The 13,463-nt window shown below is 53.5% G+C and overlaps 1 protein-coding gene across 5 annotated transcripts in view; it reads left to right on the top strand.

Moving 5' to 3' along the window:
• The window catches only part of CNTFR (ciliary neurotrophic factor receptor), a 212,790-nt gene that overhangs the window by 186,608 nt on the left and 12,719 nt on the right, over positions 1-13,463 (top strand). For all 5 annotated transcript variants that reach the window (XM_049794489.1, XM_049794488.1, XM_049794487.1 and 2 more), the window contains 3 exons: positions 1,432-1,549; positions 2,375-2,541; positions 9,852-10,015. In XM_049794489.1, coding sequence (XP_049650446.1) covers positions 1,432-1,549; positions 2,375-2,541; positions 9,852-10,015 — 449 coding nt within the window. The remainder of the gene's footprint in view (positions 1-1,431; positions 1,550-2,374; positions 2,542-9,851; positions 10,016-13,463) is intronic.

Below are 13,463 nucleotides of genomic sequence, written 5' to 3'. Positions count from 1 at the left end.
TCCACAGCAACATATGGTGGATGCACAGTGCTGTGGGACTTGTGATTTTTCCCTTGCAGCCCTTGGGGGAAGGAGTTTCTCAGCCTGGGGTTGCTCCCTGAACTCTTGCATTACTGCATCCTAGTTTGCATCTCATTTTTGGTAACGGCCATGGCTAAGGCATCTGCCTCAGCAGCAGGGAGGAGAGTGGTAAGCTGTGTGGTGGGGACTGCTGCTGGGACCGCAGTGGGGTGGTATGCAGCGATGTTAGATCTGCTGTGTTTGTTTCAAAACCTCTGCTTGAAGAGAAGAGTGTGTCCTGGCACATTCTGGGTAGATGCATGGGGCCAAGGGCTAACAAAGGAGGGGAAAGAGGGACGACCACAGGTTCAGACAGCCTTTCCAAGGGAACCATGGTGCACATCCAGCCCAGGGAGTGTATTTCATTGCAAGGTGCTGTGCCAAGGTGCTGCAGTTAGAGCCGAACTCTGCTCTTAGCAATGCAAGTGTCCAGGTACTGAGAAGAGTTTACTTCAGTGTCAGTTCAGATAAGATTTTTACCAACCTACATGGGAAAAATTTATCAGCTGAAAGATATCACATCTCATTCTCCCACATACACTGGCCCTTGGCATTTTGCAGAGTCTTCCCGCAGCTCTGGCTGTGCTCCTGCAAGGACCACAGAGTACACGTATATCCGGGAAAGCCAAGTGCAGTGTGAACACTTGATTGGGTTTAAAATCCTCTTCTGCCTGTAAGCTCTAGAAATGGCTGATGAGGCCAGAGAAAGGCTGCTCCCTGCTGCACGCTCTTGTCCTATCTCCAGTTGCCACTGTGTCTCCTGGGAGGCAGGACCCTGGGGTGGGATGCTCTGCCCCACTGCTGAAGGCATTAACATATCCAATCCTCCTGCAAAGCTGAATTTTCTCTGCTGGTTTCAAGTTGTTCCTCCTCATCTTGCCATAAGCAGTCCTTCTTCCTCCTTTTGAGGACCTCTGGTCTTTTGGAGGATCATCCCTCAACAAGTTTATCACTCCCCAGGGACATGGCAGAGAAAGCCATGAGCGCTGTAGCTTAATGGGGTCAAGAGAGCAGCACCTCCTCCCCATCAGCAACATCTCTGTCACAGCCTTGAAGACGATTTCCCCTGGTACCTTCCAACCTTCTCTGCCACTCCATCTCTTATTAGAGCTGGTGAACTGCCAGGGGAGAAGGTGAGCTGCTGTGCACAGGCCAGTCCAAAGCAAGGTCTCATGGAGGACCTCAGCAGCAGACATGGGACAAAGGCCCCCAGATGCCTCAAGCAGCTGATAAACACAGACCAGGCTCCCCTTGTAAACTGTGTCCTCTCCTGAGCTGGCAGCAGCTGAGAGTGGAGGGACGTCCCCTTGTTCAGGACCTGGTGATAACCCCATCTCAAAGAATAATTGCTCTTTTCTCTTTCCCCGGCAGCCCCCCCGAGGGAGCCAGTGCTGATGTGCCGGTCCAACAACTACCCGAAAGGTTTCTACTGCAGCTGGCACCTGCCCACTCCCACCTACATCCCCAACTCCTTCAACATCTCTGTCATGTAAGTGCCTGGGAAGGAAGGGTGCAGCGGGGCGAGTTTCTGTCCCTGCAGCCTGGAGCAGGTCCCCAGTAGTGCCTTGAAGTCTTGGCGCAGTGGGTCTGACCTCTGCTGAGCATAGGGGATTGGTGTCCCAAAAATGAGCCTGGGGAAGAATGTTCCAGGGGCATCCAAACTGGATGCTTTGCACTGGGGCTTTGTCCCAGGAAAGTTCTGGTTTCCCAACAGGGGACCAAGAAAGTCCCCAGGTCCCAGATCCCCTTTCCATGGCCAACTCTCTGCACCACTTGTCCACACGGGAGGTTGTGCCCACTGTATTTTGGCACATTTGACACAGCCGTGCTCCCTTCTGCTGTACACTGGCTGTGGCTGGACAGCAGCAGTGTCCCTCACCTAGAACTGGCCATGGCATGGCATCGTCCCCTACCCTGTGCCCAGGTCCTGGCACAGCCTTTATACATGCTGGTGCCATGCATTTTCTTCTGGGGCTTGTGTCATCAGAGGAAAGGAGATGCTCTTCCTCTCACGGGAGGGACAAAGCCAACCCCAATGCCAGCAGAGTCTCATCCTTTCCTTGGGGCGAGTGTGAGGACATTCACCACAGTCTCTGTGCAGGCTTAAGGTAAAACATCACACACATGAGCCCTCAGAATTCCCTGGCAGGAGGAAAGCAGCCCTTTGGCTGTGGCAGGGGTTTGTGCCTGGGCACCGCAGGCAGAGCAGGGACACAGTGCTGCTCTTTCTGCCTCCTGCCTCCAGCAGCATAGGTGCATCCCCACCGCGAGCACTGCTCTGTAGGTAACAGCTCTTCTCACCCCTGCTTTCCAGACACGGCACGAGAGAGATGGTCTGCGAGAAGGATGTCTTTCCCAAAAACAGGTGTCACATCAGATACCTCCAGCTCTTCTCGACAGTGAAGTACAAGGTGACTCTGACAGTCACGAATGCTCTGGGCAAAAACTCCACCACTGTCACCTTTGACGAGTTCGCCATAGGTAACTTCCGCGGCAGCAACTGGACTCTTTGAGACGGTGTTGGGGTTGGCTTGCTCTGCATGCAGCATTGCCCGCCGGAGTGATGGGCCAGGGAAGGAGCAGGTTCTCCAAGTGGAGACTCTGCCTATCCATGCATGAGATGGAGCTGGGGTCTGAGACACTCTGGCATCCTCCTTGAGCCTTCCCTGATTCTCCCAGCCCTGCTGTAACTGGTGCCGGCACCTGAGCATCCTGGGGGACCCAGGCAGGATGCCCACAGGCAGCCCCCATGCGGGTCACATCAGTGGCCTGGTACTGTGCCTGGTCCCCAGTGGTCCAGGTCTCCCATGGTTGCTGAGCTCCTCCCTGCTTGGGGGCTGGGGAAGCGGCTGCCACGTACCGGGGCAGCAGGCTGTGGACCTGGTGTGGTCCAAATGGTATTGCCCTTCTTGCCCCTCTGAGCATTCCTAAAAGAGAGGTTTGGTGTTTGTGCTGGAAGCGGAGTCATGGAAGTTAGGATTGGAAGAGAAATTGAAATGTCCCATCCTCTTGCCCCCATCCCTAGGCAGGCTAAAGCCCTACTGCAGTCATCCTCCACCAGCCTTTACCTAACATGCTCCTAAAAACCCTGTTCCCCACTTTGCACCTCTCCACTGCCCCGTCTGGGCAGTGGGTGCTGTGCAATGTGGGACGGGGAGCAGCAGGCGCTGGGAGACGGGGTGTCTGTGCCACCGGCTCTGCCACAGGGATGCTGCCCGACTGTGTCCAGACCCATGGTGTGGATGCTCCTCTAACTGTGAAGGACCAGCATGGACTGGGCAATTCAGTGCCAAGCACGGCAAAGCAGGGAGCTGGGCACAACACTTTTGCCACCAGCCAAAGACGGATTACAGCTGGTGCTGTGACAAGTGTTCATCCTCAAAGAACAGGAAAAATGGGAGAGAATAGGAGTTCAGGAACACGTCAAAAAACAATTTGCTGGTTACATGTGGCAATTACTGGACCGGAAAAACAAATAAATGAATCCTTGAAGTGCAGCCAGCAGTCAGTCTTTGCCTTCAATGCGCTGCATGTCCCAGTCCCAGGCGGCTGGAAGTGCTGGAGCGCAAGAAGAGGAGCTCCACTGCTATCCCCGATTTTCCCTTTCTACCCCAAATCCTGGAAAACATCAAAAGATAAACAAGGTGCCAGCTCTGAACAGAGCAGGGAAATTATTTTGGAGCAGGGACTGTCCTGCCATGTCCCTGCAGCCACAGTCGATATCCGAAGCTTGTATTCATCAGTGCATTGCGAATGTTGATAACAAGGCAAGGAGCTTAACAGAGAAGTGGTGGAGTTTCAGTCACTTGGGTGCCTTTAAATGGAAATTGTTGTGTTTGTGGAAGATACACTCCTTAAAAATGAAGGTAACCTCCAGCCTGTGGGGCCCAGGGCAGCAATTAAGCTGCATTTTCCAAGTTCCTTGCATTCCCTCCTGCAGGAGTTCAGGGCATCGTCCTGTAACATCTGCATCCCACCCATGCCCTCCCTGGCTTCCCAAACATCTGGTCCTCCATCCAGCACGCAAGGGCAACCCCCCTGGGAAGCACACCCAGCTGCGAGCCCCGGGCATCCCGGCACCAGCACAAGCCGGATCCAGTTCAGCAGTTTGAACTCAGCCCGGGTCGGAGGAGCAGTGAGCAGAGGCCAGTGCTGCCCTGAGCCAGCCATTAGCACGGGTGCAATATCGCTGCCTCTTGCAAGAGTGCCTGGAGGGTTGCAGGGTGCCTGGACACATTCTGGTGGTTGCACTGGAAGGTGAGACCCCCCCAGCACCACCTGGCAGATGTTCTAACACCCTCTGGACAGTACTCAGGGAAGGGACGATGTGCCGGTGCTGGTAGGAAGGGCTGTGTCCTGCACCCCAGAGCCAGCCCGCTCCCGTAAACACTTCAATATCTCGTGACCTTAAAATCTCCACATTCTGTACAGCTATGAAATTCGCTTCCTCAGGATTTGGTATGGCTGCCGTGCATAAGAAGCAGAGATGCGGTGGTGATTGAGTGTTCAAGCAGGCAGTCAACAAGCTCAGCAGAGTCATTACAGGGTGAACTCAGCTACTGCCAATCAACAGCCACCTACCCTGAACGGAGCTTCTCCTTGTGCCGTCCTGGTGTTTCCAATTAAAACAAGTGCATTGCATTAGTGTATTTCGCCACACAGTTTTGCCCCAGGTTGCTTGCTCTCTTGCAGAAGTCTCAGCATTTTGCTGTCTCGTTTGGCTCTCTCCTCTGCGGCTGCAAACCTGGGGCTGTGTCCCAGCATGGGGGGTGCTGGCAGTGTGGATCTAGCTGGACAGAGATCTCATCTTGGAAGTTGTGCTGCGTTTTGCTCTGCTAGATGGAGGGCTGGAAAACCTATGGCTCAGGACAAAGCCATTGCATCGGCTCATTGGAAAAATGCTGCATGGGAGCATTGCCACATGCGCACACATCCTGCTAAAATGGAGAGACAGTGTCAGCCAGCAACTGCATGATGCTTCTTCTAAAATCCCAGGGTTGGGAATATCAGAACCTGCCTTGTGTTTTCCCCTTATCCTAGAGAAAACCATCACACCTTTTGCATGGAGGTTAAACCCTAGCCATGAAGCCCTGATCTCATACCCCACTGGAGACGGAGCAGCCTGGAGCCAATGCAAGAGCAGTGCAGGGCCACCAGGTCTCCCTCCCAGCACCATCTGAGCCAGAAGCAGACCCACTGCTGGGTCGGACCACCCACCCAGCCTGGGCAAACATAAACCCCCCCCCTGTGAAGGAGTGACCTCCTTTGGTTTTTCTTCCTCTCTCCTTCCTCCCTCCCTGGAGCCCCCAGCAGAAAATCCCTTCCCCAGCCTCTCAGAAGATGGGCTCTAATTGAGTGGAAAATGACTGGTACTTTCTTTTGCTATCCCGAGCCCATGCCTTGCTGGCGGTCGTGCCGTGCTGGTTATTAGCAACCAGCTGCGAGGGGTCACTCTGCATTGTCATTTTCAATGATGACTGGAAAAGCTTTTCCAGCCCTCTGGCCCCCATCTCTCATCGGTAGGAGATCCGGGCTGCCTTCCTCCTCAACTTGCTCCTGGAAATTGTTTTCATAATTACGTCTTCTGCAAAGGTATCGATATTAATAAAGGTGACCATGGGGAGGGCAAAGTTCTGCAAAGCCCTGCAGACATCAGGGCTCCAGCCTAAAGCAGGAGGAGGTGGGAAAGGGGTTGGAGGAGCTGGGGGGGAAGAGGGCCTGGAGGCAGAGGGAGGTGCCAAGGAGTGAGGTGGTGTGTCAGGAGCTGCCACCTCCCTCATGGTGGCTAGGACAGCATGGGGACGTTTGTGGTACCCTCCAGGACACAACACCACCTTCCTTACTTGTGTTTCAGCCCAAGAACCAGGTAGCTGGCACACGCATCCCCCAGGAAAGCAGGGACATCGCCACCACACAGCAAAGCCAGCATCCCATCTCAGCACCTTTCTCCTTGTGTGAGCCTGGGCAAATTAGCAGAAGATGCACAGCATTAAAAGGAGGAAAGCGGCTTTGGATGGGGCCTTGCAGGCATGGGTGCCTTCCCCAAATCTGCCACCCATCCCTTGTGTGACCTTGGGAAGGTCATTTGATCCTCCCAGCTCTGACTCTGGGGTGATTAAGATGCAGAGCATCTCGGAGGGGCTGCATGAGGACAAACGTGCCCATGTCTGTATGAAATTCAGAGTCTCTGAACACGGGTATACAGTTGCCTAGGCAGAAGGTCAGTTCAATTCATACTACTTAGGGAGGCAGAATTAAATTACCTAGACTGACATTTGGCTAAGACATGGAGTTTAATATCCCTCTGCTCATGGAAAATGCCAGGGGATATTTAACGGCCACAAGGGATCCATTTTAGTGCTCGTTGGAGAGACGGGATGGGCGACGGGCCCCTCTATGCTGCAGGGTCTCAGCTGCTTTTCTGAAACACCAGCTTCATTTTGAGATGTGTCTAACAACAACCAGGGGTGGTGGGTAGCTAAAGATTTGCAGTTAAGCATGAGTGTGCAGAGCCTTTAGGAAAAGCTGCTCTCCGCGGCTCTTCTTGCACACTGAGCCCTTCCTTGGATGCAGCAGCCAAAAACCAAGCGGGAAGAGCTGTGAGTTGCCTCCCAGCCAAGTCCCCTTCCCAGGAATGTCTGATGATGCTCCCTCAGCTCTGCGGGATAATATTACATCTGGTTTTGTAGCCACTTAACCAGTACTCAGCCTAATGCCCATCGTCCATTATTATTATTGCTATTATTGCTTTTATTATGTTACTGCCTGCAGGCCCTCACTGAGGACAGGGCTCTATTATGCTGGCTGATGTACAGCCAGACAGCCCCTGCCTCACCATGTGCAGGCTAAATGGAGGCAGACAAAGGCTCGGGAAGGAGGAGCACTTGTCCCCATTTGCGGAGCCCAGACCCATGAGGCTGCAGAGGATAAAGGACTCCTTCAAGGTCATGTAGAAATCGGGGAGCTGGACATAGCCCGTCACTCCTCACTCCTCAGCTAGCCTCTGCAGGACCAGCCCTGATGTTTCCCATGATGAGCACGGCATGATGAGGTCTGTCCTAAAAAACATAGGTCTGTCCTCACTGAACCGGCTGCGGTCCTCTCTCCTGATCCTTGCATCCCCATCGCCTTGGAGGGATGTGGCAGGAGCAGCTCTGGCTTTGTGCTTTTGGAGGGGCTGGCACTGCTCCACTTTCTAGCCTGGGCAGGAGTCCCACGGATGGGAGGACACATGAGGAGGTAGCAGGGACTGCTGGTTTTCCCATTAACCTGCAGCGCTGATTGAAGGCTCGCTGCAGCCAGGAGTGCACCCGCCTTCAATGGCTGGGTTCTGCCGTGCTCACTCAGAGCCAGGGCAGCCCTCCTCTGCACACCAGGGACAGTCTCCAACCTGCAGGAGTGGGTCTGCGGGTCACATCCCAGCAAAAGAGGCAGGAGACTTCCACCTCAGCATTAGGGCACCTTTTTTTTTTGGCTTTTCTCCAATCCACCACAGTGGCATCTCTCATTGCTGCCCAAGCACATGTGCCGTTCCCAGCACAACTGCCTTTAAGCATCCCCCTGCCACGGCTCCAGGCTGGCATGCCAAAAAGCAGGGGCTAGGCTCCCTGCGTTACCCCAGGGAGTATCCCGTCACGTCTATCTATCCCCAGCCCAGCGCTTTCCTTCCCACTTCCTCACTGCAGAGCCGCATTTCGCAGTCATCTGCATTCGTTCAGTCGACCAGACTTGTTTTGCAAACTGAGTCCACCGAGCCAGCAATGGATTTATACTTTTCTGTATGCATTTGGACTCCCAAGTCCCTGTCGATGGAAGCTGATGTCCAGCCCGAGCCTTGGGATTCGAAGTGAGCAGAGGAATTGCACAGCCATCTGGAGTAGCTCAGCATGGCGCAGCCCCAGCAAGTCGTCCCCCCTGCCAAGGATAAAGCTGTAAATGGAAAATTGTGTCCCATCCTGCTGCAGAGAGGGGTCAATGGGAGCTGGGAGGTGGCACTAGGCACCTGTGGTCAGGCATATGGGTGCTTGCTCACCAGCCACTCCCCAAGCCTCCAGGAGCATCCTCTGAACACCAAATGCAGTGGGGATGAAGGAAGCTGTCCAGCCCTCCTTGCACCCACCATGTCAGAGGGAAGGCAATGAGAAGCAGAAGAGGCTGTCAGGGTGGTGGTGAAGATGACAAGGAAGGAGGACTGCAGCAGAGTGTCTGCCAGGCTGCTGAGCAGGAGGGCTGGGCAGAGGGAGGTGGTGATGGGCTATATCTTGGAAAGAGCAGGGCCAATTATGGGTGCCACCAAGGTGGTTAGGCTGTGGCTTCATTTCAGTGCTGTCCTCTGCCTCACCCACAGCGAAGAAATTGGGTTTGAAGGCATCACAGGCTGGTTTCTCCTAAGAGGAACAAGCGGTGGTGGTGGCAGCAAACGGCACACACACGACTCCACTTACAGCAGATTGGCCCCACATCAGCGCCTGGTCCCACACAGCTTCAAGCAGAGCTAGAGGTGCCCTTCATGCATAGGGCAGGGCTGCAGGCAGCAGGCAGGCAGGCTAGCAAGGGAACAGCTCCCTCACACCACCACCTCCTTCCTCTCCCAGGGGAGGCAAAGCCCCTGTGTGGACATCACCTGCCACCCGCAGCAGGTGAACTCCTGGGGTCAGCATGGAGGAGAAGACCTCTGAGTGCAGGTCAGGACCTCTGCCAGGCAAAGAGGGGCTCCCCACAGCCCCAGCATCACTCCTCCATGCTTGGGAGTGGAGTTTGATGCTGGCACCTTCACAAGCTGCTGCTCAAGGTGGTCAGAGCCAGGGGACCATTACTCAGTCCAGAGATTTTTGGGCCAGGGGGGATCCCTTGGCCTGCATGTGGACTTTGGAGGGGGTTAAGAGCCCTCCTAGGACATGAGGACTCATGTAGATGGCTGTTCTTAGAGTGCACAGAGAGACCCCTCTTCCACCTGCAGCACAGCAGTGCACCCAGCTCCCCATTCCCAGCTCCTTCCTGGCCATGAGAAATGGATAAGCGTGGGTGTACCCAAATCTCAGTCTTTTTGTAGCTTTGCTATTGCAAATTGGGAGTTTGAGCTGTCAGGAGTTGAGCAAACCTTTGAGCAAGGCTCACTCTGCAACAGGCAGTGCCGTGCATCACAGCCTGTCTGTGATTTGCTCCCAGCACTCTAAAAGTAGCTGCAACTTCAAAGCATGCTGCGTAGCTTGCAGCCAATTAATATTCACTTGAAATACTTGTCGGGTAGCAAGAAAATAGCCCCAGTATCTCAAAAGCAGAGCAGGGCTGAGAGATACCTAGGGTGGAAGGTGACCACAGCAATCCTTTGCCCTTGGCAAATATGATGTGCCAACCCTTCAAATCCCTCAAACCCCAGCCCTAAGCCCAAGGGCCAAACTCTGCCACACTACTGCGTGGTAAGCGGGTTTGAACGTGGGTCAGACCACCAAAAATCATGAGATGTGAGGAGAGTGCGGGATTTGGGCTTGGTGGGCTCCTCACTCTGACCCAAGTAGGCCTGGGGGATGCTCTTTACCCTGGCCAGGTTGTTTCCATGTGTCTTCAGCAGTGGCACCTCCTTGATGGTGGTTATTTTGAGCCAGGACAGCCGTACCACTGACCTGGAGAAGAAAAGGTGATTTGCATCTAATTAGTTCAGGAAAAGGGTGTTCTGTATGTTGGCTGCTCTCCTTGGAAAGCACATGGTTCAAAGCCCAGGCAGCTGTGCCAAAGGGTGTAGGGAAGGATGCCACGTGCAAACCTTTACCAGCCACCCTCTTCTCTTCCAGTAAAGCCGGACCCGCCGGAGAGCGTGGTGGCCAAACCCGTGCCCAATAACCCTCGGAGGCTGGAAGTGTCATGGCAAAACCCCTCGTCCTGGCCCGACCCCGAGTCTTTCCCGCTCAAGTTCTTCCTGCGGTATCGGCCCCTCATCCTGGACCAGTGGCAACATGTAAGTGATGCTGAGCTGTCCGGGACGGGAGGGAACAGGGGGAGCTGGTGCCTGGGAACAAGTTGCACTGGGAACGAGTGGTCAGGGACCAAAAAAAAAGTCTGTTTACTGCCCAGGCAACCCAGATTTTTTTCCTCCCCTTCTCTGTCTCTCCTCCCTCCCTTCTCTCTTCCTCTCCATCTTTCTTTTAACTCACATTCTGCCTACAAATGGCTCTGCAGGTTCTCCCTGCTCCGCATTTTCATCCACGGCCCCTATCTACTTTCCATACATATGTTCTATATAAAACCTGCCAACGAGATGTAAAAGGCATTTAAAGTATAAATGTCACCACATTTAAATGCGCCTCTGCCACATTTAGATTTTGAACTGAAGATAAAATACCGCTTGCCGTAACTCAGAGCACAGTCACAGAGCGATTGCCGCGATGTTATCGTATTTCTTACTTTTATTTCTTGTTTCTTTAAAAAAAAAAAAGTCAGTGAAATCCTTGGCAGCCCGGAGGACAGATTTCATTTGTTAGCTGCAGGAAGATAACGAACAGGCTTTTTTTTTTTTCCTCTGTGTGCTTCTTGCATGCTCAGCTTGTGAAGGAAAGCAATCTGCTGCTCGAGGAGAGGTGCTGCTATGCTGGCACGGCTCATCCAGCATCCCCTCTGTGCTCAGCTGGGCCAGTCGAAAGCCAATTAGGTTCTTTGCTTGATAACGCATATTGCCCCCCCCCCAAAAAAAAAAAAAAAAAAAAAAGATAAATAGGAGGCAGCACCCGGTCCCCTAGGAGCTCACTTGTGTTGTGGAGCCAAGGGGGATTTTCTGCTGGCCAGCTTTTCCTAAGGAGAGAAACGGCTGAGAGAGGGGATGGCAGGATTTGCTTGTGTCTCTGCAAGATGTCGGTATCTCAGCGACTTTTTCATTTTGCCTTGCTTGGGTTTTTTGACAAGGCAGCACCGCAGGTTGTGTTTCAGATTGAAGCGTTTGCTGACGGCTTTGAAAATCACTGGGAGAGGGTCTTCCTGCTTGTCTCTTTGCCCTTAGCTTCCCTCCTGGGAGCAGGAGAGCGTCCACGGACCATCCTGAGGGGTAAGAAAGCAGAGGTGGAGACTGGGTATTAGTTTGCTGTGGATACTTTTTTTCACTTGGGGGAGAAATGCTTGAATTGTAGAAGCTGTGAGAAAAGGGGAAGAATTAATGGGAAGTACCAAACACTATGTCATTTTTTTCAGGGTGTGAAACTGTTGTGGAAAAAGCTGATGTTTTTATCCTGCCACAGCCTGATTCAGCCAAGCACCCTGCAAATGTAGGGGTTTGCACCCAAAAATGGTGGGAGAGCCACTGAGCTGCCTCCCACCTTGACACCCTCAGGGGGGACAGTGTAGCCTCCCCAGTGCTCTCAGACAGGCAGCAATGGTGGGAAATACATGGACGTGTTAGCAACACTGGTGGCAGGGCAATCCTGGCTGGAAAAGGCAGTTCTAGAGCAGTAAAAATTTGATTTCTCCTATTTAAAGATACCCTGAGCTGCAGAGAGGGCTTGAGGTACCAGCCCTCATGGTAGGTGCAAGGAGAACCAGGAAGGGCTCATTTCCAAGCATCCCAGGAGGGCACAGGAGTCCTGAGTACCGCTTTTAATCAATATCTCCTTGCAAGAGACAAGTCCCCCATCACTGGCTGATGGAGAAGTGTGTTTGGGGAATAATTTGCTCGGCAAGCAAGTGCAAGCATTCAGTGAGTGAGGTACCAGCCTTGTTTTCTGACTCTCTGCCCCACCGGCTGGGTAATGAAAAATCTGATTTGTGGATGATTTGAGGAAAACTGCCACTATTCATCAGATGAATTATTTGCGAAGCCTAATTCAATCAGCTCCCAAACACCAGGGGTTGTCAGAGCTGCAGCAGCCAGAGCTGCTCTGAGCCCAGACCTCCTTGGCACGCTCAGCCTGCTTAGCCCAGCTGGGCACCCTGCAAATGCAGGAGTTTGCACCCGAAAGTGAACCCCACCAATGCCAGCATACTGGGAGCAAGCCCAAGCCATGCCTAGCTCTGCTTTGCTTGATCTATTGCTTGTTGGCATCTTGGGGGGTGTCCCTCTTCCCTCAAAGCCAGCCAGGAAAGGGAAGGACATGGTTTGGTAGGGCCAAGCCTAGCTCAGCCATCCAGCTCATCCTGCGGTGGTGTTGTTGGGTCTCTCTTGAAGGGACAAGTGCTCTGAGAAAGGATGCAATGGTCATGCATGCCATGCTTGCATGAGGGTGTCTTAACTCTCTTAACCGAGGTGAAGGTCTCCTGCTACAAGCTGTTTCCCATCTTGGTTCTTGCTGTCCCCGCTGGCTGCTGGCATGGAAAAGCCATTGCACACAACTTGCTTGCTGACAACATGACAGCTTGGGAGCCTGGCACGGAGAGGAGAAGTCTCCACCAGCAGCCAGCAGGAGCTGGGTAACCTCATGCTCTGGCACATCCGTGTGTGCCCAAGGTCCCCATGCTGAGCCCTGTCCTTGCCTCCTTGTGGCAACCCATCCATGCACTGGCTGTCGGCTTTAAGCATCTCCTGCCACCCCCTTGGCAGCCCTGCAGGAAGCCCAGCATCCCTGTGGGAGCAATCCCACAAGGGAGCACTGGAGACTGCCCAGAGCCAGGAATATCCACACAGGCCCTGCTCACATGTGGCATTTCTTGGCAGAAGAAGCCCGCTCCCCTTTCTCCCCTCCGCCTCCCGTTATCTTTGCAGGGTCTGATTTATGCACAGCACCTCGGCAGGCAGGACTGAATGAGCACTAATAGGATCAGATGGATGTCGAGCTGTCGAATACCATAGGGCTTGATTCAATCAGCGCCTGCTTTCTCCCAGGCTCTTCCTTTCAGGATTTTAATAGTGCCAGGGCTTGGCATCAGAAGATGAAGCCATGCGTGGCGGGAGTGGTGAATCTTACTGAGACCACCACTACGCAAGCTAGCCATAAGTGCAGTTTCTCCCCCAGAGAGAGCCAAGCAATGTTTGGCCCAAGCATCCCCCCCAGTCAAGAAATATCTGGGGCTGACCCGAAGTTGATGGGACACCCTCATCCCCTTCACAGTCCTTTGCAAAGGTGGGTTTGAGCCCCAGCATGCCGTTTGTACTCCTTTTCCCCTGCTCAGCAGCACCTTTCTGCTTAGGCCACTTAGCACCTCTTGTGTTGCAGTTTGCTCTGGGAGTTATGATGATGTGCTCTGGGAATTATTATCATGAAGGGATGATGATGATGAGTTTCCATGTGAGAGGGCAGCGGGGTGTGTGCGGGATGCTCCTTGCACCGTCTTGCTGCCTCGCAGCAGCTCCATTGAACCTGGGCACTGATATTTCCTGGCTGTTCAGGATGCAGCCATGTCACATCATGCCACATCGGGTGGCCACTGACTCCCCTCCGCCCCACCAGCACCGAGCTCGCTCTGAAACCGAAGTAACTTTAAAG

Source organism: Accipiter gentilis, chromosome Z (genome assembly GCF_929443795.1).
Source record: "Accipiter gentilis chromosome Z, bAccGen1.1, whole genome shotgun sequence".
Classification (NCBI taxonomy): domain Eukaryota; kingdom Metazoa; phylum Chordata; class Aves; order Accipitriformes; family Accipitridae; genus Astur; species Astur gentilis.
The sequence above is the reverse complement of the archived record's forward strand: the minus strand, read 5'-3'. Positions and strand labels throughout refer to the sequence as shown.